This window comes from Cydia fagiglandana, chromosome 12 (assembly GCF_963556715.1).
Source record: "Cydia fagiglandana chromosome 12, ilCydFagi1.1, whole genome shotgun sequence".
In the NCBI taxonomy this organism is placed as follows: Eukaryota; Metazoa; Arthropoda; class Insecta; order Lepidoptera; family Tortricidae; genus Cydia; species Cydia fagiglandana.
In genome coordinates, this window is record NC_085943.1 from 10,113,263 (window position 1) to 10,138,090 (window position 24,828).

Below are 24,828 nucleotides of genomic sequence, written 5' to 3' on the forward strand. Positions count from 1 at the left end.
TAGTTGGTTGAGCTGAAGCAAATATGTAAGGGTTTCTCCATAAGAAGACTTTTGAGGGAGTGTTTTAGTGCTAATAGCAATAAATTTTCTAAGTGAATATCCTATGCTTAGGTATAAGCAAGTGCCTAGTGTTGGAAAGGGTCAGATTCAGCAGATAGTGACTGTAACGGACTAGACAAGTGATGGGGCTTCCTAAGTGTATGTGCAGACTTATACGGAAAAGATGGAAGGTACAGGTCTCAAATACGCCATATAAGTGATGCATATTACCACATCGGTAAACTTGGGCTCGCAGAATTTAGGTAAATTAGATATTGAAATTGATTTATGATTTTTGAATATAAAGGATCCAGAATATAGATATCACTTTGTATATGGCGTATGGATGAGTGTTTTACCTTTATTCTCACCAGTGATTAAAGATATAATTATATCAATATATCATTAGACATTGTCAATTTTCAATAAGTTGTACAAATTGTATCATACTCCTCTTATTGTAAATCAGATCTTATAGCGTCTGCGATGATACTATTTAATAGAAGACTGAAATTTATTTTTACTTATTTCATACGAAAACTGTAGATTGTATCGAGTTTTGTTTTGTACGTGAGTTTATTTAGAGTTCTTACAGTTCTTGTAAATATTTAATAAGTTATAGTTCGTTTCTTTAGTATTAGAAAAAAGGTAAACAATCTAAACGTGTCTTTTTATTGAAAATAAGTCATGGCAAATATGTAACAACTATGAATCATTTATACGATTACACATTAACACATTACTTTGCCTTCATAAGTAATAGGTACTGATTTTAAAAAGCTTTTTTTAATTAAAAGAGACGACAAGATCGCGTAGTTTTTTTCTATTGCTAAAAAAACGAACTTTTGAACTGCAAATACGCAGAAGTGTTGTATCGGGCAATATGTGTTTAGTTAAATGAAAATTAAAAATCTCTAGAATACTGTTCGTTAAATAGAGCATATTAATATATTTATTGTGTAATGTATTTCTAGGTTTTAACTCAATGCTTGGGCATCACAAGTAGGTTTAAACGAATTTACTCACAAATTTAATAAGAACAAATTGAATTAAAATGTTACAATCTTTATTTAGGTTCAGCTCCACAAACTAGAATGTACATTTTAAAATTCTAAGTAATTAACTATGTATTAGTAAAATGTTAATGGAAAATCGCAGTTCTACATAATCAATCTGCGAGTCTCTTTCTTTTATGTCATTTCCACTTTCAATGTCTTTAAAATCAGATCTGATCTCGAAATTCTATCGAATAGTTTCAACTAAATTTGCAAACATTAAAAGTTTGTGGTGTTCCGAATCAGCATTTACATTTTATTCGCAATCAGTCAAGATGAAATATTAGGCAAATAGAAAAGTTTAGCTGAACTGCCAATTTTATATTAATATAATTGTAGTGCGATTAGCATAGCTTTTGGATTTAAACATGTGAAATAGACTTAAAAAATGTGTAATACCGCATTATATAAACTGTATGTTGACAAAAGCGGTATTGCAAACTTGCATGTTTACGATCAATCAATATACGGTTTTAAAATGTCGATTGTGCTTCTGACTAGCCATTTGAGCAATGAATTAGTTTTAAATGTACCATAAGGGAATGTATATCCAGAACGTTGGTTCCTATAGGCTTACAATGTAGGTATTACAACCCTTAAAAGTTTCTATTCACAACTTAATTTATATGACTGTTAGTATTTCTAGATTATATTGGGTAGATGGGCATCTAGTATAGTTTAGCTAGATTGCTTTGCCTGGAAAGCAAGAAACTGCTTTATCCTTGATACAAATTCAACATTTATTTATTATGTTGGTGATGTACAATTTTGGGCCTTTGCAAGTTGAAGCAATGTTTCTATCATGCCATACATGTTACAGCATAATCAGTAACAACACACTCAAGAATAATGGAAACGGGTTATTTCCTATGGAAATTTTCTAATAAAGTGACCTAGTCTCATTCCTTTTGAGTGTAAATAAAATTTAGTGAAATGATATTGTCTGCTCCGTCAGGCGCTTGTTTCACCTTTGTAACAAATACAATGAGAATTCAATGGTAAAAAGAAATTGACGATTTTTTTATAACTTTGGTTAACTTATAGAGATTTCTGTCATTTGTTATATCGGTAAATTAGGCTGGTTCGACATTTCCATCCCTGTTTTGTGCAGGCACTTATTGTCTACAACTAATTGTCTCCTTACTAATATTAAAGAAGTAATACTATGGAGGATAATTCTAGGTCTTCATAACTGACTGTATGTCTTTACCTGTTATGTACAATGTAGTTTTAACTTTCAATATTGCTATGCTGTATTTTGTATACCATGGGTTAGTTATCTCACCTGGTAGATCAGGATATAGAAAGATAAACATAAATATAATATATGTTGCTGGTATTGTAAAGAATGTTAAAATGTATATAATAATTTTACCACTGCCACTTTTTCAAAACCCAGTTTAAAATAGTGCTATAATATTCTTTAGTACTAATTATTTATTTACATTATAGTTCTAATTTTTATCAATATACATGCTATGTGCGCTTTTAGAGGCTAGCAAGCTCTTATGTGTATTAAAATACATGTTTAAAGTAACATTTACACGGTCCGAGTGCTGAATAAGTAATGCATTTAGCTGAGTCTAAATTCTTCAAGCAGTATTCTGACTAGTGTAAATAGTGCTTGATTTGCGGAAGTCACATACATTTTTGAGAAATTGATATGTGCCTTGTAGCTGTATAAAGAAAATGCTTCGCCTTAAAATATATTTAATAACCGCAACAACTATTCACCCTTAACTTCGTGGGATTTTGTTCTTTGATATTGTAAATCTCGCAAATTGCACTCAGTCATCCTGTACTTTTTTTTACTGAAATTTGACTATAACAATACTGTGACGACTAACCTACCTATTTCAAATTTGCTTTAGCATAATAGTCTTAACTCGTCATAAGCAAATAAACAGTATTCAATTTGTGACCATGTACATAATAGCTGATAAATCTATTTTTTATTAGTAAGGAGTAATTATATTTTGGAATAGAGCTGTGTAAATCTGAGCCGATTTATTTATGATAGTCTAAGTCTATTTGATATGTTATACCGTCGAGTCGCAACCCTAGGCGCCAACCGTTACAATTTCTACGATAAAAACTAACTTCAACATGTTGCATATTTTTTATTTTGTTTGATCTCTGATAGGGTTGTGCCTCTAGGGTTGTGCTTGATGTTTCATCAATTGTAAATTGCATTTTACGCAATAGCTCTACACATTAAACGTGTCGTTTGTGAGTAATTGATTCTGTATTTAAAAAATAAAAGGATTCTTTATAATTATTTGTTGTTATTTCCATGGCCTATCATCAACGTTTGATCGCCAAAGATGTCAAATGACGCGCGCCCGTACAGACCAGTATATATCAACCTTTATCCCGACCAACTTTGCTCCAACTATTTGGTCTATATGTCGGCGGCCGATCGTAAGATCAGGCATATCGTGAAATTCCTAGGCATATCGTGAAACGTGAAAATCTTTGACTCGTTCCCTGAGTCAACGCAGCCCCGCTACGCAGGGCTCCTATTTCTAATGAACCTATCGTGCCTATAGGTTTAATGTGACTATCGTTAAAACATTACACAGGAACATTACGATAGGCCGCCGACATATATAAATGCAAAATTTCATCTAAATCGGTTTCAGCAAATCAAATTAGACGATATACCGATAGCAGTATCGCCTGCCGGATCCAATTGGTACCATCCCTGTATGTATACTAAAACTTCCACAATGTAGCAACTAGCAAACACTTCTGAAAACCGCATCAAAATCGGTTCGGCCAAACGCGAGATAATCGCGGACAAACTTTTTTTTAACCTTTTCAACGTCTTGCCTAACACAAAAGCTGTGCTGGCGCTAGGGTTGCCAGACCGAAAGGCGCTGTTATCGGGAAACAACATCAATTTTTCGGGATTTTGGGACTTAAGTCGGGAAAAAAATACATTCAAATTAAAGTAATTGTATCAAAAACAACGATATTATACATTATTGCTATATTACTACGTCAGCTCGCTCGCTCGACGACCGACACGACAGTTTGGAACTTGAAATTGTTTGTTTTATAACGTGAAGCTGTTTTTCGGGACAGTTTACGCTTTATCGGGAATCGGGAACACATGCTAAAAATCGGGAGAATCCCGCCAAATCCCGACCATCTGGCAACCCTAGCTGGCGCCACGGACTCGCACTCGGACGGCACTCGGACGCCACGTAACCGAAGTGTCAAAACTGAAATTGAACTTTATGCATATGCACGTAGCTCTGTGATCTGTGACCGATTTATCCGTCTATGGCGTTGGACCTGCGGTGCGGATATACCAGCCATTGGCGTCCAAAAGGTTAAGGCGGTTAAAAAGGCGCAAAATTCAAATTCAAAACTATTTCAAAACATAAAAACAAAATGTGAGATTTTGACAAGGACTAACAATAATAGCTCTTTCGCTGCTACTCCTACTGAAGACTATTCTGTTCGGTCCCTTCCCCCGCCCCTCATGGCAGATCCAGTTATATACTAGACTAGATTGGTGGTTAGATCAAGGGCCCAACCTTTTCTGTTCTCTTTCACGACGCAGCAACTAGTATCATTTCTCTCTCCTCGCTCTTTTAAAATGCCGTTTGTCAAAAAAGGACAACCATACTGTTGACAAGGTGGACTTCAAATCAAGTGTTGCCTTTCTTGATGCGCCCAGGCTGTGTATGTGTGCGTAAAAGCGTATATGTGTGCTCTTTTAGGGATGTGAAAAGTCGATTTTAATCATGTTATATATCGATAAACGCTACACAGCGGAACGAAATAGCGATTAATTGAAGCTTCAATATCTTCGTTAAACATAAACATAATTGAAATGCTAATGGATAATTAATATATTATAATATAATTCAGTTATTGCGGAACACCTATTTTAGGAGGTATTTATGTATTTTAATTAAATATCTGAACTTTCCCTTGGTTCCCTGCTGGGGCGTGACTATAAAATTGTGATCTGATAACCACAATAAAGAATAAAAGCGTTTTTGGTCATTTTAGGTATCGTTAAGCCTTTGAAGGAAAATTAAAATTGCAAGAAATGTCGATAGTTTATCGATATGACTTTATCGACATGGCTACAGCAACGTGGGCCTCATTGTTAATCGTACACTAAACAAAAGTGGCAACAGTGACAGCTCGCTGAGACACCGTCTATATATATATTATGTCTATGGGTTAGATTTCGCGTTATAGGTATGACGCAATCAACGTTATTGTTAAATAATGTAGAAGTGAAGATCAATAAATCTAGTCTTTACTGCACCGGATTAAAGTTTATTTTTATCTGTAGTAATGTGTGTCTATTTGTATGTTAGAGCGAAAAGAGCGTTATTTTCATGTTTTCATTTGATATAATTTGTTACCGCTCATTTCTATTGATCAATTACAGAGCCGCCTGGATACGTATACTTTCACCTGATTGGTCTGCTTGATGCTGTCGAGTGCGTGTATGTCATTGTCATTGTCATAAGTCATTCACCCTCTGGAATAGAACGAAAATGGAGAATTTCTGATTGCCGATTTTCATTTCTTTCCGACTTTACTAAAATAACATTAGTGTAGTAGTGATATCGAGTTGTTTGAACAACAAATAATACCTCGTGTTGACATTAAGCAGCGTGAACGATGGGCGCGATTCCTCAATACTTTGGTCATTTCATGAGTAGCTTTCATTACATTGTATTTTAGTATTTAAGAATTTTGTTTCGTCTTGTTTCATTCCATTTAACATGTTTGTAATTGTAATTGTTCTTTCATTGTATTGTCATTAATTGATTAGGTGTTAGCGTTAGGTTTAGGTTAGGTTATCAATAATCACAATGAATATCCAAGTGTGTAGAGACCCATCAGACGCTGTGGTGCTATATCTGCCCCAGCGTTTGTATCTCAAGTCGTTCGCAAAGCTAAACGTTTCTGTTCAGCTCCCAGCCCACAAGGTTCACGGCAAGTCCATCTCCAACTGGGAATTGATGGAGAAATTGAGAAAAATGATCCAACCTGATGCGTTTTCGATTCTAAAAGTGTCCAAACATAGTTCTGAAGTAATAAGATTCGATGCCGAGTTAGAGCAGCCAGATAAGCTTGAGCGGGTGCTCGCGAGACTCGACGACCGAATAGTGCAGTTAAATGACTACCCGGAACCCCTCAAAGTGAAAGTATCCGAGGCGAAGTCAGATTTCCCTAGCCGTCACTCGTGGGACTCGTTTTTCCGTGATGCCACTGACATGGATGAAATGAAGCCCGGTGAGCGGCCAGACACCATACACATATGTAATCTTCCAATCCGTTGGTTCGTTCATGATCGGGACAGGGATGCTGATGCCCCACCATCAGAACATGTGTTGAAAAAAGCGTTTGAAAAGTTTGGCAACATTCGACAAATTGATATCCCCATAGCTGACCCTTTTCGTCTTCAAATGAAGGCTACAATGCGGGGGATCACAACACCACCCTCAGATCAAGCTTTATATTTTGAGGCATATATTCAGTTTCACGAATATGTCGGCTTCGTCCGCTGCATGGATGCTCTCCGCGGTCGGAAGTTGCTAAGAAAGAAGGATGATATAGCAGAATGGTGCGGCATCAAAGTCGATTTTGATAAGACGAAGCATATGACCGATGCAGCGGTGAAACGGAGGGCTATCGTGAGGGAACGTCTCTCTTCTCGACAGAGAGCTAAGGAAGATGAGGAGAAGGCCGAGAAAGAGAAGATTGCTAAGAGAGAAGCTAAAGAAAGGTGAGACTATTACATTTTTGATTGTAGTTCATGGATCTAGTGATTATTTTAACATTTCTAAGTACCTTTGGTACTTAAGGTAGTACCTTAAGTACCATACTTTCCCGCACAACACAATATGCTCATAATACATCACAACATAACGTATTGCAACATGCAATCTTTTGATACTATAATTTTTCAAACATTAAAGGTGTTTGTCTGGCTATATATTCTTATATTGGTTCAACATCTACAAAAAACAGTACCAGGAGAAAACACTGTCTTTAAATTCGTTTAGGTCTGCCATAATAGTATTAGTATGTCATTGATCCCCAAACGTCAACTCTGTGCACTTTAAAGCTATTTTTCGTTACATAAATGGTCCTCCGCACATTCCATCTATTCCAGACAAAAAGAAACCGTCTCACGTATAATTTTTCACTCTTTAAGACAAAAATACGAGCGAGGAGAGCGTGAAAAACTGGAGAAAATGCGGGAACGAGAGGAGAGAAGGAAGAAGAAGCAGTTAGCAAAGCTCATGCAACGGGATGACGTGGACCTCAACGGGAAGGTTGCAGAAGAGAGGAAGAAGTTGCTGGAAGCTCAGAAGAAGTTACAGGCTATGCGGCTGATTGAGGAATTATTTAAAAGAATTGAGGTAACTAAATTATTAATTTTTCTTCTGGCCATCTTACAGTGTGTGACAAAAAATAATAAACACACGAGTTGAACGTGAGTATTTAGAATTACCTCTAAGACAACAGTTGTGGTTCTTTGAAAGTCCTGGAAATGATGATTTCTTGTGGCATTTCATGAGAGTCACACGCACCTAGCCACTGCCATACCATACCATAATTTGTGGGTATGAATAAAGAATTTATCTATCTATCTAACGTGCATTTTAGGGTTCGGTACCCAAAGGGTTAAAACGGGACGCTATTAGACTCAAATGTCCATCTGTCTATCTGTCTGTCGGTCACCAGGCTGTATCTCATTAATAGTTGAAATTTTCACAGATGATGCATTTCTGTTGCCACTATAACAACATATACTAAAAAGTACGGAACCCTCGGTGGGCGAGTCCAACTCGCACTTAGCCGGTTTTTTGGTTCGTCTGACTCTAAAGTAGACAACTACATTGAGCACTTTGTAAACATTTCAGCTCCGGCCGGACCTGCAAATGAACGGTCGGTCGGCGCCGGGCGAGCGCGCCGCTCGGGCGCGCGTGGTGGACCGCTGCAAGCGCCGCTGCGAGGAGGCGCTGCAGGCCGCCAGGGACCGCTTCCAGCAGGCGTTGGACGGTCAGTCTCATCTTCACCGCTTGGCTAATGTCTTTGACCGACAAGGACATCAACTGACGCGGGCGTCTGCAGCCTAATAGCAATCTTCGTGCATCGCATTCCACTCTATTGACGTGGCCACAGAATAAATAATAGTACAATAATGGTACAGAAGACTCACTCTCTAACAAAACGCGTCTGTTACGATCAGCACAGATATGGCCGCTTGGCGGCGATAGCGCCACGCGCGGCTTATGGCAAACCCCAAAATTAGGGCGGAACAGATGTACTTTTAGCTACCTGTAGCAAAGCCACGAAATCGCGGAGTGAGCCACGCCTGACGTGGCGTTCAAATGGTTAAGGCCGTTAAGGGTCGGTTGTATTAAACCGTCTGTCACCGTTAAAGTGTTCACTAAATTTTATTGTATGGGAATTTTCATAGTTCTCTGCTGAGTGATGTTGATCAGTCTGTCAAGTGTGGTTGGTGCAACCCGCCCTAAGGGCCAGTTGCACCAACCACATTTGACAGACTGATCAACGTCAGCCGGCGCGCCCCGGCGCTTTACTATGAAACTTTCCATACATAAAAATTTAGCGAACTCTTTAACGATACGAACAGTTTGGTGCAACCGACCCTAAGTGAACTATTGTGTTCTGAGTAACGCACAGGGTAGGATTACTAGGATGTATCCATGAGGAGCGAAAAACAATGCGCTAATGCACATAATAAGTACGTAACCAATACGTTTACGCTATTTTAATGAAGAAATATTGTAGTTGTTAAATCTTTTCCTAAGTATTGTAGGTAGATAAATTGATTATACGCAAGAATTCACCTTTAACTTTGATCATTACTGCTAATATAAGAAAATAGATACCCAAATTTATTGACTAAATAAAGTAGAACTGCTTTATATATTACATTATATATTCCCAGGTCGTATAGTCCTCCGCTCAGCGCTGGAAACGAAAAAGCCTCGTCGTTCGTTGTCGCCGTCGTCCGTATCGTCGGACGAGCGGCCGCGGCGCGGCGTCAAGTTAGAAAAGTTGACGACCCCTGAGAGAGAGCTAGAGTACAACAAGGCTGCCAGTGAGTGTTGCAATTTTATTAAATTATTACAGAGATCAAAAATATGGTTGTCTGTAACGTCATAAGAAAACATCACCATTACGTAACGTTACCATGGAGATCAGTCCACAACGTTACCATGGAGATTTGTCCACAACGTGACACTTTTTCATGCATGCTACCGGTGTTCATAGATTTAGATCGTTATCACGTCAAAAAAAGCCTGGTAGTTTGTTTACTGTTTGTGGACTCCACACAGAGCGAGCATACGCGTGAGGCAATTTCCTCGCGCGTACGTATGCTCGCTCTGAGTGGATATTGTATTGACATACTAATTTTAGCTCAGGGTGGTGGTGGTATCCACCTGTTCGATTTATTTGTCCAATGTGTATTTTGTCTCACATTTTGCTTAATGAGAGAGTGAGACATTGCACATTGGACCAAGATATGAACTTTTGTTTGCAGGCATGTACGGCATGGCGCATCCCTACGGCTTCGGGTACCCGTTCGCCGCCGTGCCGCCGCCCGGATTCCCGTTCCCTCAGAGTATGAGTATCATTACATCACTACTACACTACACACATACCCCCTTATTCATAAACGTTTACTAAAGTTGACAAGCCGATAATAATCGTTTGTACCCTTCCATCATACCAATACGCCGGAAAGGGACAAACGATTATTATCGGCTTGTCAACTTTAGTAAGCAGTGGTGGCCGAGTGGATATGATGACCGACTTTCAATCCGGAGGTCGCGGGTTCAAATCCCGGCTCGTACCAATGAGTTTTTCGGAACTTATGTACGAAATATCATTTGATATTTACCACTAGCTTTTCGGTGAAGGAAAACATCGTGAGGAAACCTGCATACATCTGCGAAGAAATTCAAAGGTGTATGTGCCCCAATCCGCATTGGGCTAGCGTGGGGACTATAGCCCAAGCCCTCTCGCGCATGAGAGGAGGCCTGTGCTCAGCAGTGGGATGTATATAGGCTGAAATGATGATGATGATGAACTTTAGTAAACGTTTATGAATAAGGGGAATATATTCTGTCAAGCCACCTCTGTCACTAGCATAACGGCTCGGCCACGATGGAACGACTTGCGGCGGCGGCAGCGATAACCATAGAGCGAGACCCAGCGATCGGACCTTTCGTTCCCACCTATGGTTGTTGCTGCCGCCGTCGCAAGTCGCTCAATGTCGTGGCCGAGGCGTAAGGTGGAAAATTTTAAAAATGTAAGCGTCAAGGATCGATATCCCATACAAATTTTGAATTTCGCGCCTTTTTCTACTGGCAAAGGTGGCTATTCCACCTGTACAATTTCTTTGTCCAATCTCATTGCGTCTCACTCTCTCATTAAGCAAAATGTGAGACGCAATACACAACACAGAGAAATTGGATAGGTGGAATACCATCAGCATTTTTTCAGGAGAAGCCATAAACTTGAAATGGCTGATTTGTTTCTGCTTTCTAAGGCCCTACTGCGGAAATGAAATTTCTTAAATTTAAGTAATTTACACTTGGACCAAGCTAACACTGCATAGCATTTGCAATGACAAACTGTAGTTATGTCATCATGAATGGCAAACATCTTTGAAAATATGTCATTTATAATGACACATACTCACTTTGTGTGCAATGTTAGCTTAGGCCTTGAGTGGCATTCCACCTATCCAATTTTTTTGTCCAATATGTGTTGCGTCTCACATTTTGCTTAATGAGAGAGTGAGACTCAACGAAATTGGACAAAGAAATTGGACAGGTGGAATACCTCCTTTAGCCAGACCAACTAATTTTCTCTTTATTTCAGCCACAGATAGTGACAACCCTAATGTAAACCCTAATCATATTATATTAGGGTTATCACTATCTGCTGTTTTTGGATCGAAAACTTTATTTCCAGGATGTTGACTTCAACAATTATATGTGACGTCCCTAGAGTAAAGGTACCTTATGGCGGTTGGCGCTTACGCTATGATTCACGCCGCTCCAATATTATTGCGGCGCTATGCGACGTAAGCGCCAGCCGCCATAAGGTACCTTTTGCAGTGGAACGTCACATATGTATAATTTATTTTCAGCTATTCTATGTGTTGTTGTCAGGTCAAATGTATTATTTATCGGTTGTCACATTAGATAAGTGAATTTGGATTTCATAGGACATACATACATATACATATAATCACGCCTATTTCCTGGAGGGGTAGGCAGAGACCACGGATTTCTACTTGCTACGATCCTGACATACCTCTTTCGCTTCATTCACTTTCATGACATTCCTCATACACGCTTGCCGGTTTAGGGTGCTCTTGACCTGGCCTTTCTTCAGGATTTTGCCGATCTGATCAGAGAAAGTCCGTCCTACCCCTTCCAACTTTCACTTCTCCCTTATACACAAACTAACGATTCGGCCACGACATTGAGCGACTTGCGACGGCGGCAGCGATAACCATAGGAGGATACACTGTGATCGGACCTTTCGTTCGCACCTACGATCGCTGCCGCCGTCGCCAGTCGCGTAATGTCGTTGCATCGCCGTAACGTGTCGTGTTCCCGCAGCGTCGATGTACTACCCGGTGCGCGGGCAGTACTACCCGCCGCCCGACAACTACCGGCGGCCGCGGGGGAGGGGCCGCGGCCGAGGGCGGGGGGTGCGCATGCCGTACTTCGACGGGCCCGACGCCTCGCACCAGTACTACAAGTGAGTCGCGTTACGAGGGAGTTATGCTCTAGTTTCCTAGGATAGCGGTGCCGCCATATAGCGACCGTCTCCATACAAATACTACGACATCCATATTTAGCCGTATTATTTAGTATGGAGACGGCCGCTATATTAAGGTGGGTCTACGCTAGACGAACCGAGCACGAGCGGAGCCGTTCTCGGCTTCGTCGTTCGCGGCGTCAAGTGTGGACGTACAACGAACACGTCCACGAGCGCACTGCGAGCGCGAAGCAAATCCCTTTGTGTTCGTCAAAAAACCGACAACTGGCGGAACGCAGCCGAGCACGAACGAAACGCTCGCAGCGCGCTCGTTCGTGGCTTGTAAGTCGGTCCACATTAGACGAATTGTGTTCGGCTCGTGCTCGGCTCGCCTAGCGTAGACACACCTTTACGGCACCGCTATCCTAACTGATCTTTAGGGTGGTATTCCATATGTCCAATGTGTATTGCGTCTCACATTTTGCTTAATGAGAGAGTGAGACGCAATTACATTGGAAGAAGAAATTGGGAAGGTGGAATACCATCCTAAGGTCGAAGTTAGTGAGTCTACGATAGGCGGTACTTTACCTTCTGCCGAAAAATAACTGAAAACCGTAGCAGTTTTTAAACATCTATTCGTGTGACGACATGCAAACATTTGCATGCAATCTGTGATCAGCCAGTCGCAAAAATTGGTATATTGGTATTTTTTAAATAATTATTTTTTGTCATTTTGAATGTAAACCGTCTCTGTACAATTATATTTAATAATTCAGATTTCTCTTCCCAGTAAAGCATGTAGTTATAGCCATCATACAAATCTGTACTATAAACTTGTTTTTTCCAATATGCTCGGAAATGTTCACCTTACTGTAGCAAAAATAGTACGGGAAGTTCTTCGTTAATGTCAAACTCTAATAAAAAAAAACAAACTATCGCTGTCCTCTTCTAGCGGACGGGAAGTAAAAAAACACTACAGTAATAACTTATTATTGTAGTGTTTTTTACTTTTTAATAATAAAAAACGCAAACAGCCAATTATTATTGCCGCGAGCCGCTTCTACACGACCCGATCAGCTATCATTTCACGTGTATGATCGTGCGAATACTGCTTAATAAAATCAAAGATTATTTTTATATTTTTTTAAGAATCTCATCCGTGTTCATAAAGTTTATATAGTTTGTCAAAGGACTTTCTCATTTCAAACATAGACAGAGAGAATCATACTATCTTTGTCTTACACTAGTACTAGCACCCAAAAGAAAAGGATGGGTATAGTTTTCCTAGTTCTTACTGACTGAAAAATTGGTTTGACCAACTATATTGCACAATTATATTGAATGAACGAATATTGAATGGTACTGAATGGCAAAATAAGTTTGTGCCTTTAACTTTTAAAAATTAATTAAGGAGGGAAATTGTTTTTGACATTTTGGATGTGAAGGTTTGATTTGAGTGATGCTTGATGCTTAAATAATTATTATTTTACCTTATTTCCTCGCATGTTTGGAGAAAAGCACTATATATGCCTCGGCAGGTATAGCAATTCGTGGATTCGTCTTCTTTGTCGGACTCCGCTTCGCGTCGTCCGACAAAATCGAAACTCATCCACGAATTGCCCTTTCCCGGCCTCTGCAATAATGTACTATTCCTACAGATACTTCAAAAGGCTAACCGAGAACGAGCACCGCAACGAGCACGACGACCGCCTCCGCTCCCGCTCCCGCTCGCGCTCCCGCCGCCGCTCGTACACGAGGTCAAGGTCACGCTCCAGGTCCAGGTATTTGTTGAACCCTGATTAATTTTGGTTCGTTTAGGGGTTGTGCACAAATCACGCTAGGTGTATTCGGCTACTTTTTGACCCCACTCCCCCTTGGTGATATTTGATGAAGTTTATTGCTACCCCACATAACCACGTGTATTTTTTTGAAATTTTTCCGGTCAAGGCCACGCGCTCCGAAATATCTTAAAATAGACTCGCTATTTTGAGGTGTGGAGTGAAGATTTATGTTTAACGAAAGCGAGAAAAAATATCTACTCATGTGGTAGGTATTTATTCTACAAGTGAGGCCTCATATTCGTGACGCCCCCCCCTCCTCTATCTCGAACCTCGCGTAATTTGTGCACAAGCCCTTAATTACCGAAAAAGCTATGAAAATTGGGTTAATCATAGGTGGATTGATAGGTTAGTCTGTAATCCTAAGCGATGCTACGTTTTTATATAATTTTGTAAATTAAATATTTATCTACAGGGAGTAATAGAGTGCGTTAACTGCTCCTATCCAGGGTGGTTCAACCCTGACGTTCAACAAAGAAATTAAATTCCTGGCATCCCGATTCCCTGGGTATACCGCATGTATGTTGTTTGTAGTTATCGAGTAATTATTTGGAGGCGAGCAGTTTACATCACTATATAAGGCGACCGGTTGATGCCGATTTGCTTCTTTGTTTGTCTTTTCCAATGCTAAAAACTCGGACTCGCGCTCGAAGGGTTCCGTACTATTACGCAAAAAACGGCAAAAATCACGTTTGTTGTATGGGAGCCCCACTTAAATATTTATTTTATTCTGTTTTTAGTATTTGTTATAGCGGCAACAGAAATACATCATCTGTCACGATTCATGAGATACAGCCTGATGGTGACAGACAAACAAACGGACAGCGGAGTCTTAGTAATGGGGTCCCGTTTTTACCCTTTGGGTACGGAACCCTAAAAGACGCAGTAGAAATAGACACGTTTTTTTACCTTTTAACTATAACTCCCGTGAGACTCGAACATATTACAAGTATTTTAAAAGTGTTACTTACGACGTATTATTTAGTCGAGTAATCGCTTGACCAGTCGCTTGACATGTTTCGATCCATTTTGAGCATCCTTGTCTGGAGCACCGACTGTTCCATCTGTAGCGATAGCGCGGCGTATACTGCAACCCGTACGTGTGCGTGAGTAACCAGTATAAAGTAATTTTAATATAGGTAATCTCTTCTATAAACAATTAAACGCGCACAAATCAAATACAAAAAAAATTGAGGCAACGCACTCCCTCAATAGTCGGTATTTTTAGTATACAGGGTGGCTAAAAAATAAGTCCATTCCCGTTGCTAGGGAGGTTTTGGGATTATACTGAGCAACTTTTACTTTGGGACCAGCAACCCCGTAATCGCGAAAAAAAATTACCCTCCCATAGAAAACAGACCAGCTAAAATGTATGACGCAGCCAAATTTTTTTTGCGATTTCGAGGATGGTTCCATAGTAAAAGTTGCTCAGTGTAATCCCAAAACCTGCCTAGCAACGGGAATGCACTTATTTTTTAGCCATCCTGTAGTGTGTGTGTCGTGTAATCTTCCAAACAGTATGACTTTTACTTAATATTATATCGTAGGTCGCGCTCACGTCGCCGCTCCTACTCGCGGTCAAGGTCGAGGTCACGCAGAAGCAGAAGCAGGCGCAGGAGTAAGAGCAGAAGTCGACGGTCAAGGTGAGTTCACGGTCAAAGGGTCACAGGTTGAAACCATAGAATATGTTGTTAGATCGCGCTGACGTGGCCGCTTCTTCTCACGGCCAAGGTCGAGGTTGCGCAGAAGCAGGAGAAGGAGTAAGAGCAGAAGTCGACGGTCAAGGTGAGTTCACGGTCAGAGGGCCACAGGTTGAAACAATAGAATATGTTGTTAGATCGCACTCACGTCGCCGCTCCTACTCACGGTCAAGGTCGAGGTGGCGCAGAAGCAGGAGCAGGAGAAGGAGTAAGAGCAGAAGTCGACGGTCAAGGTGAGTTCACGGTCAGAGGGCCACAGATTGAAACCATAGAATATGTTGTTAGATCGCACTCACGTCGCCGCTCCTACTCGCGGTCAAGGTCGAGGTCGCGCAGAAGCAGAAGCAGGAGAAGGAGTAAGAGTAGAAGTCGCTTCATGGTCTGTATCCGAAGTTGTCTACCCATACTATGTGACGCCCCAGTTGGTCAACCACATGATTGGTGCGACAGTATCTCGTGGGAGATAGACTACCCGTCTTTTTCTAACTGTATTAATTAAAGAGGGACGGGTAGTCTACCTCACGAGATACTGTCGCGGCAATCATGTGCTAGCCCGGCAGAGTAAGGTCGCACAAGACAAATACCTTGTGCCGCCCAATCCACATTACGAGTCACTTTGTTTTAAGGCAGCATTTCTTTTATCTCGTAAGACTTTCGTACAAATGAAGTTCAACCCAATTAAAAGTACAACAAGACTCAAACTTCCTTAGCTATAATGTATGGTGAGTGTCACGAGGTTATAACCAAACACTTCCTCCAGGTCCCACCACACTCGCTCCCGGTCCCGCTCGCGCAAGTCCCGCTCGCGCAGCCGCCGCCGCACCAAGTCCCGCTCGCCCGACAAACACCGCGACCCCACACCCAGGGACGCCTCCGCCTCCACCCCCGCACCCCCCCGGCCCCGCTCCAAGAGCTGGTCGCTGCCCCGCGAGGGGAACGGGAAGGAGTGGTCCAAGAGCCCGAAGAAACAAGATTAGTGAAGAGCTGGAGAGTGACAACGGAACGAGTTAAGAGCTGGCGTTAACGTGATTTTGACGTTATTGACGATATGTATGGAAAAGGAGTGGTTCGAGGAAGGTTAACCTTTTTGACGCCGTGTCAAACACAAAAGCTGTCACTCGGATGCCAAGTGTCAAAACTGAAATTGAACTTTTTGCATGTGCACGTAGGTCTATGTTGCTCTGTGGTTTGTGACCGATTAACAGATCTTTGGCGTTGGACCTACGGTGCAGATATATCGGTCTTTGACGTCCAAAAGGTTAAAAGGCAGAAGCTGAATGATCTAACTAAGTGATTTTGAAGATTTTAGCAAGTGGGACGATTGATTACAATATAGATTGGGAAAGGAAGTGAAACGATCCAAGAGTGCGAAGAAAATTAGTGAAAGTACGGCTTAAAAAGACAGAGTGATTATTAGTCAACAATGTTAAAGTGATCAGATTGAATTAGTTAAGTAGTTTATTGGTAATTGCCAAACTTTGTAATAAGAACAAATAAAATTTATTTGTAGAAATGTTTTGTTTTATCATATGTAACCAACTTGAGTTTTGAACCTGTCAAAACCGCACGTAGAACGTAATGGCGTGACCGGTGGTGCCCGCAGCGCCACTAACTTTTGAAAGCTTTTGTATCGTATAAAGTACTTGGTTTAGTTTCTTATCACACTTGTTCCATGGACGAATGAAACAAGGAGGCTAACTATGTCTATATGAAATCGCTCTCTCCAATATTCAGCGTGAGATATTTTGACCGACAATAAAAATGTATGCAACTGAGGCTGCATTAGAATATTGAAGAAACGCGATTTTGTATAGACGTTGTTAGTCTTATTTTATATGTGTAAGGCCTGAGTGGACTCTCGAGTTGAGCGAGCAGGCGGCCTTAGTCCACGCTGCTCAAATTACTGGTAAGGCCGACGCCACGCTGCACGCCCCGCCGAACGCTCCGCTCCGAGCATCCACTCAGGCCTTACACTATGGGTCCTCAATATGTTATTCACCCGACGGAGATGACGGAATGGAGACGATACACGCGATTCGCTTGGGAGGAGGGGAGGAGGAAAAAATCCATCAATATCCAGTACGGGTCGACCAATTTAATTACGGTCTACTGTAAAAGATGTGTGATACTGATGATACAGTTTTTTATATAAGTAGGTAGGTAATTTACAAATCAGAAGTATGATTTCTCCTTGTCTTTAGTTATCTTCTGATGCGACAGTCAAATAAAAACCTCTAAAAACTCATGTAAATCGTTTATTAAACGTCGTCAGGTCAACTTAGTTGAGGTCGTTGACGATGATGACATCCTCGCGTTGCTGCTCGGGAGCGGATGCGCGGCTGAAGTCTAGTCCGGTCATACCGACCACCCAGTTCACTTGGGCGCTGGTGCGGATGAACACTGCGAGAAAAGGAGGTAATATAGTGGTAATACAATACGATATAGTGCTACTTTACTGCACTAGTGCGATAGCACATTACGTAAAATTTAAAGGGCCATATGTACTGTAAAACGTACGATACATGTGCGAATAGGTACTTAATTCGTAACTCTTGTCGATTTAAAACACTCCATCTATCAGAAATCCATTCTTGGGACTCCTAATAAAGTGAACTTTGCTTACCAGCTTCGTCACGGAAATCTCCCTTCTGAGAAAGCAAGCCTACCAGTACTCCATCGCCGACAACAGGGGCGCCGGTGTCGAACTGTAAAGATATAACAATATTACAAGGGGTCATCCATTAATTACGTCACACGAATTTCTAGGTTTTTTGACTCCTCCTTGTCACATTTGGCAAACCCCTTTCCCTTAGTGTGACGTCACATTTTTTCTACGAATTCGCCAAATTGAATTAAGTAAGTACCTAAGTATTATTAATATTTTAACAAAATATTTTTGACGATATAAATATTAGTAATTTTATAACCCAAAACTGCTTAGGTAAGAAAATTACACGAATAAAAACGATTATCGTTTTAAAAACTTGTTATTTAAATGTACAGCGAATAAAATAATTTAAATAAATTCTCGGTTACTGATGAAGTTAAAGTGACGTCACAAAGTTTGTGTGTCCCCCCTCCCCCATGTCACAATATGTCACATTTTCTTGACCCCCTCCCTCCCCCTAAACGTGTGATGTAATTAATGGATGACCCCCAAGCTATACATGGCTGCCTTTTATATTTCGGGATTTGAATAAACTAGTGCTGCCATCTGCCAACTGAGGTTATAAACGTGTAATTTAAACACTTTGGCGGCAATATGAAGAGAAAAAAGTTATGACTCGACCGTGTTTTGTTTTTAATTGTCATTTGAAAAAATATCGCATCGGCTACCACGGAATTGACTCGCGAACATTTTCGAGAGATAATTTTTTACAGTTTTCAACACGGCCTCAGTCAACAACAGTGCATAGATGAACTTTTTTTTACTTTTGAAGATGAAGCACCATCAAGGACGAGTATTTACCCGCTGGTTTGCAGAGTTTGTTCGTGGCCGTAGTTCGCTTGTGGACGAGTTTCGCAAAGGTCGTCCAAAATCAGTGATTGTTCCGGAAAACATTGACTCTGTGTGTGAATTATTATTGCAAGACCGTTATATGACATATCGAGAGATTGAGGCGTCCTTGGGCATTACTGGGACCAGCATTCAAACAATATTGCATGAACATTTAGCAGTCAAGAAAGTTTGTTCGTGATGGTTACCACATAATTTGACCGGTGCTCAAAAACAGGCTCGGGTGGATTGATGCAAAGATATGCTAAAAAAATACAGCGGCGGGGCTTCAAAACATGTGTATGATATTGTCACAGGTGATCGTGGATCTAGTCGTATGAACCGGAAAATTAACAGCAGTCGACGGTGTGGGTCTTCCAAATCCAACAAAAGTGGTTCGTGCACGAAGTACTGCAAAACAAATGATTGCCTGTTTTTTTGGAAAAACTGAGCATATCGCAACCTTTCCTTTCGAAAAACGTAGAACAGTTAATTCTAAATGGTATACAACCATTTGTTTGCCAGAGGTGATTGAAAAGGTGAGGGAAGCCAATCACCGCAGACGGATTATACTACTCCACGATAATGCGAGCCCCCACCAGTCGGCACAAACATCCGCCTTTTTAAAAGCTCAAAATATCGATTTAATGAGTTTGCGATGCTTTCAAAACGCCCGTTTTAGAGGTATCCTCTTCGGAGTGGTTGAACTGCTTTAAAAATTGGTTTAATCGAATGAAAAAACCGGGCAAGTGCGAGTCGGACTCGCGCACGAAGGGTTCCGTACCATAATGCAAAAAAAAAACAAAAAAAAAGCAAAAAAAAAACGGTCACCCATCCAAGTACTGACCCCTCCCGACGTTGCTTAACTTTGGTCAAAAATCACGTTTGTTGTATGGGAGCCCCATTTAAATCTTTATTTTATTCTGTTTTTAGTATTTGTTGTTATAGCGGCAACAGAAATACATCATCTGTGAAAATTTCACCTGTCTAGCTATCACGGTTCGTGAGATACAGCCTGGTGACAGACGGACGGACGGACGGACAGCGAAGTCTTAGTAATAGGGTCCCGTTTTACCCTTTGGGTACGGAACCCTAAAAATACGTAGACCTCAAAGGAGAATATTTTTAAAAACAATAAAGCCATTTTTGTTAGTATAAAGTCGTTAATAATTTCAAATCCCGAAATATAAAAGGCAACCCTCGTATGACCCTGTTTAGGCTCTTAGAGCATTTAGTAACTGGATATGTCATTGCTGTCAGTTTCTTTACGAAACAGTCTGCCTTTTTGCGGGGGAGGGGACGTCAAATGTTTCTACATGAATTGTACGCAACGTACAAATAGCCATGTCAGTCCATAGGTACAAAAGTTTGCACAATTGTGCAAGTTTTTCGGCAGAGGGGTAAGCTCTTAATGGCCACTCCAGTTATTAAATGCTCTAAGGTTAGGCTCCATTATGGTAATACGTATGCGTAGATATGCTTGTGCGTAATGAGAGAGTATGTAGTTATATAATGTAGTTAGGTAACTACCTCAGTAGCGGAGATATCCTCGCCTTCATAGATGACCGCTTGCTGGTCTTCTGCGACGATGGTCACGTCCCAGCAGCGGAGGAATTCGCCAGCGGCTGTGGAAACATAATCAGGGTAAGCTGGTGTAGCAGTCTGCGGGCTAAGAGTCCGCAGTGTAGCTACTGACGAAACGGTTAGCTACTTGAAGCTATACCTATATATACATTTCCCATGAGTCCCATGACCTGTCAGGATTTTCGGTCCTTAGGATTGCAGAGGACTTGACCGAGTGTCAGGGTTTTTTTAGAAACCTCAACAACTTAACTCTAGAAGCTTGATAAACATTTGGAGCTGGGCAAAGGAAAGGTTTGAAGTTACGGAAAGGAAAGGGAAGGTTATATGCTGTAGCATCATATGGTGGGGCTAGTGGCATACGAAAGGTTTTGGTATAAGGAATTTAATGGGCGCTTTTGGGATGTTGGAGAAATGACCGCCTAGGAAATGTAAGGATTTTTGCGGTTGGATGAAGTGCCTATACTTTCCTTCTTTTCATTTTCTCATCCCGTTAGGTAACAAATATGTAACTTACTGTCAGGTTGGGACTCTCCGTAGGCGCAGTAGTTAGCACGGTCGGGTAGGCCGCTGCTAGCGGCGGGCAGAGGGATCACGCCGATGTTCGCTGGAAACAAACTTTATTAATTCCCAACAGAAAAATATTTCTCGTCCGCACTTGCATAGTCGCAGGATTGAAAGAGATGGTAATATGATCGCAGTCGTCAGTTTGGTTTGCGGGTAACAGAAATACTCCTCTAACTGATCGCTGGACCTTATGATGATGATGATCCTTCCGGCCGATTTCGACCAAGGCGACCACTTCGACTCCTAGTTGGCTCAGCGCTCGTGCGCCCGAATATGGCTGACGTAGCCGACCTTTAAAGTGAACCCTCGCGCACATTGAGGGCACATGAGAACACCAGCCACATAGTGGTACTGTGGTAGTGAATGGAAGCAGGCTGGCGTGCCATCAGATCATCGCGTTCAGCGTCGAGCGTGGACCTTATATAGTTGCAATAAAGTTAAAAAATTGACAACGATGACCACTTACAGGTGAGGTCGATGACGCGGTTAAGGTTGACCAGAGCTACATTGTTCTCTTGGGTCAGCGGGTTCCAGTCGCCGTTGCGGATCACGTTGGTAGTCTCCAGCACCAGCTCGGGGCGGATGACCTCCACGGCGCCGAAGCGGGCCCAGATGAAACGGGGACTGGAAGTGTGTTATTGATTTATCTTGAGGTGTAAAACGTGCACATGACAAGACCGTGTACATGTTCTTTCGTCGGTTTTAACTCTTGCGTTTGTACGGTTTGTACTGTCAACTGCAAAGAAAGGGTACCCCTCCTGCATAGAAGTTTGTATACAGAGGTGCTAAGCGAATAATATTGCTGCCTGTATACAAATATACTCCACTTATACAAGGTCGGTAGAACAGAGAAGGAGAGAATTAGTTAAGCTCTTCCTTTTTGACTGTATCTGAGCCAAGTAATGTAGGTCTAGGTACCTACAAATACGAGAGTTTTGCCCGATGCCAGTCTTCCCAACCAACAATTTTATAATATCCCGGTCTTCCCCACAATGATCGCTGAAACCGGGAAAAAAATTGGTCCCATAGAGAGCATCTGTAGAGATGTATGAAACTGCATTTTTTCCGGGATGGTCGCAATATGAAAATTGTTCAGTTTGACCTACTTACAATCCAGCACGCTTGAAACGCCATCCTGTGTCACGTTTACAGACAAAATACGACAAAAGGATCACATTATGATTTACATCATTATGGCATCAGCATATTACTATGCTCTTGATCGCAGGAAACAAACCTACCTTTTGTAGAAGTAGACTTTAGCTCTTTATTATACTGTGCTTTAGTTAGCAGATCTATAATCCGTTAGTTAAGAGGTGAATGACACTTACTCTCTAACACAGTGCGCGGTGGTAAGGACCCAGCTGGGATCAATGAGCGCGCCGGTGCAAGACTCGAGGAAACCGCTGGTGGAAACGGCCAGGCGGAAGGTGGACCACAGAGCCGCCAATGACTGCTGGTGGTGTCTCACTGGGCGCCCTTCAGCAGATTAGTTATAACACGACACTTACTCTCTAACGCAATGCGCGGTGGTGAGAACCCAGCTGGGATCAATGAGCGCGCCGGTGCAAGACTCGAGGAAACCGCTGGTGGAAACGGCCAGGCGGAGGTGGACCACCCATGGCTTCTCCCCCAGAGCCGCCAATGACTGCTGGTGGTGTCTCACTGCAGGACATTCATTATTCATTCATGTTCTACAAAGCTCATACTTTACAGACGCTTAGGTAAAGTACCTAAAGTCGATAACACTTACACTATAGTTAGAGGGTTGCCATAATTAGTCTGAACTGATAAGGGACAGTGGTATTCTAGAGCAGGGGTCTCCTAACTTTTTTACCTGAGGGCCATATAAATACGGGACAAAAACGGGACGTGATACTTAAATACGGGGACGTATGGCAACCCTAACTATAGTTATACAAGTAAGTTAAATATTGCAAACCATGGTATGTATGCAGGCCTATTTTAGTACATGCGCAAAGGGCGCTGTTAATTTATCTATGTACACTAGTTTTGACGTTAGAAATCTACCAGGAAAATATCTGTGGCCCTAGTGAAAAAGGGTACAAGTCTCACACAGCTTAGGAGGAAAAGGGCACAGGTGTTACTTGGAACTTATACCCATTTACAACTGCGCTGCCCGAGACTTATACCTTTTTTCACTAGGGACACAGATGTTAAAGTTTACCTTTAACAGCGGTGCTGCGGGCCTGAAACAATAAACTTTACATTGTACCAATTGTTGGGATGAAGTTTCGGTCGCGTTTTTATCCCTTGTCACCATGCCTGTCACGTTCTAACAAGTATGTAAGTGCGAAAGGGACGCGCATAGTGATAGGCGATAAAAATGCAACCGTGCTGCGCCCGCAGGACGCAAATGAGAAAGTGCTAACAAAAGGAGGTTTTAGTTGAAGGTATGGTTTCGTTATGAAAGCTCCAATGCCTGATTTGGTTTGATCTAAGATTATGAATATCCAGTAAAAATTGTGTAGGTACTTTAATATATATAGAGAGGTATATTTTAACATACCTAATACCATCAGGTACACAGAACACCTAGTTTCAAAAGAAGTAGTACCTAACATTAGGTAATATACCTACCTATAATGGTAGGTATGTTAAAACATACCTCTCTCTATGCTGAGATAATAGGTAGGTACGTATCTAGCTTGCTTACACAAATAATACGATAACATATATCACCTGTTCAATCAACTAGTTATCTTAGCAGCGGAAGCAAGTTGTTATGCTAAATGTCTGACATCAGCCGTTAATCCTTTTTTATCTAATTATACTCGTATTTGCCAGTCCATGTCCTGGTAACTTCCCCTGGACAGCCTAACTAATATCATGGGCGAACAATCTAAGAACCCATACCCATTAAATTGATTCGGTACAATATCGATGTTGGATTTCCTATCATTTTCTTTTTCAAGAAAATAAGCAGGTAAGTAACTTTTAAATATTTTAGGCAGGCATAATTTACTACGTTGTACCTACCCAAAAAATCCTCTCTCGTATAGAGCTTTACAGCCACGAACGCAAGTGTATTAACCGGGATGCTGTTTAAAATATCTGACACAGATGATAAAGACCTAGGTAATTATTACCTACCCAAAAATAATCATTTTATAGGTGACTAAACAGGCGGCCTAGCCAAGGTGATGATCGCTTGCGCTTCGCCATCGAATCGCTTTGTGTCTCTCTATCACTCTTCCATACTAGTGTGACAGTGACAGTTGCGTTTCGATCGCTACGGAGCGTAAGCGATTGGCGTGTTGGCTACGCGGCCTGTACAATACAGAGATAACAGACTCTCAGTACCGGTAGATAGAGCTAGGTTTGTCCAACCTGTAATTAACTCACTTTTCGAAAACTATAATACCTAGGCGTGGCTCACTCCACGATTTCGTTGCTTACTAAAAGTACATCCGTTCGACCCCAATTTTGGGGTTTGCCATAAGCCGCGCGTGGCGCTGTCGCCACCTAGCGGCTATATCTGTGCTGATCGTAACAGACGTGTTTTGTTAGAGAGTGAGTCTTCTGTACCTAGTACTATTATTTATTCTGGGGTACCACTTAATTCAAATTAGGCATAGCTGAGGATTTATACGCCGATATATGGATTTTATATTACAACTGCAATTATCTTACCTGAACGGCGGCAACCACACAAAGCAGAACTAGAGCGAGTTTCATCTTGATGGCCAACTAAAGTGCGACTGAATTATTAATTAAACTATCACTAATATCAC

At 41.4% G+C, this 24,828-nt stretch overlaps 2 protein-coding genes across 6 annotated transcripts; one reads left to right on the top strand and one right to left on the bottom strand.

Moving 5' to 3' along the window:
* The first annotated feature begins 5,588 nt into the window (after positions 1-5,588).
* LOC134669541 (A-kinase anchor protein 17A) lies at positions 5,589-16,942 on the top strand. Of its 5 annotated transcripts, none has more exons than XM_063527147.1 (11): positions 5,589-5,784; positions 6,044-6,858; positions 7,249-7,498; positions 8,003-8,141; positions 9,058-9,210; positions 9,655-9,735; positions 11,750-11,891; positions 13,550-13,672; positions 15,277-15,318; positions 15,603-15,662; positions 16,190-16,942. In XM_063527147.1, the coding sequence occupies exons 2-11, from the start codon at positions 6,092-6,094 to the stop codon at positions 16,404-16,406; spliced, it is 1,974 nt and encodes a 657-aa protein (XP_063383217.1). In that variant the 5' UTR covers positions 5,589-5,784; positions 6,044-6,091; the 3' UTR covers positions 16,407-16,942. The 5 variants fall into 5 exon arrangements, with proteins under 5 accessions (XP_063383217.1, XP_063383216.1, XP_063383214.1 ...); XM_063527146.1 differs by having other exon boundaries at positions 5,589-5,772; XM_063527144.1 differs by having other exon boundaries at positions 5,589-6,858.
* Positions 16,943-17,684: 742 nt separating this feature from the next.
* Positions 17,685-24,828, bottom strand: LOC134669567 (transmembrane protease serine 11D-like). Its single transcript, XM_063527217.1, has 8 exons — positions 24,728-24,828; positions 23,262-23,283; positions 22,585-22,738; positions 21,540-21,697; positions 21,024-21,113; positions 20,456-20,550; positions 18,053-18,134; positions 17,685-17,829 (listed from the first exon to the last, which is right to left on the bottom strand). The coding sequence occupies exons 1-8, from the start codon at positions 24,770-24,772 to the stop codon at positions 17,708-17,710; spliced, it is 768 nt and encodes a 255-aa protein (XP_063383287.1). The 5' UTR covers positions 24,773-24,828; the 3' UTR covers positions 17,685-17,707.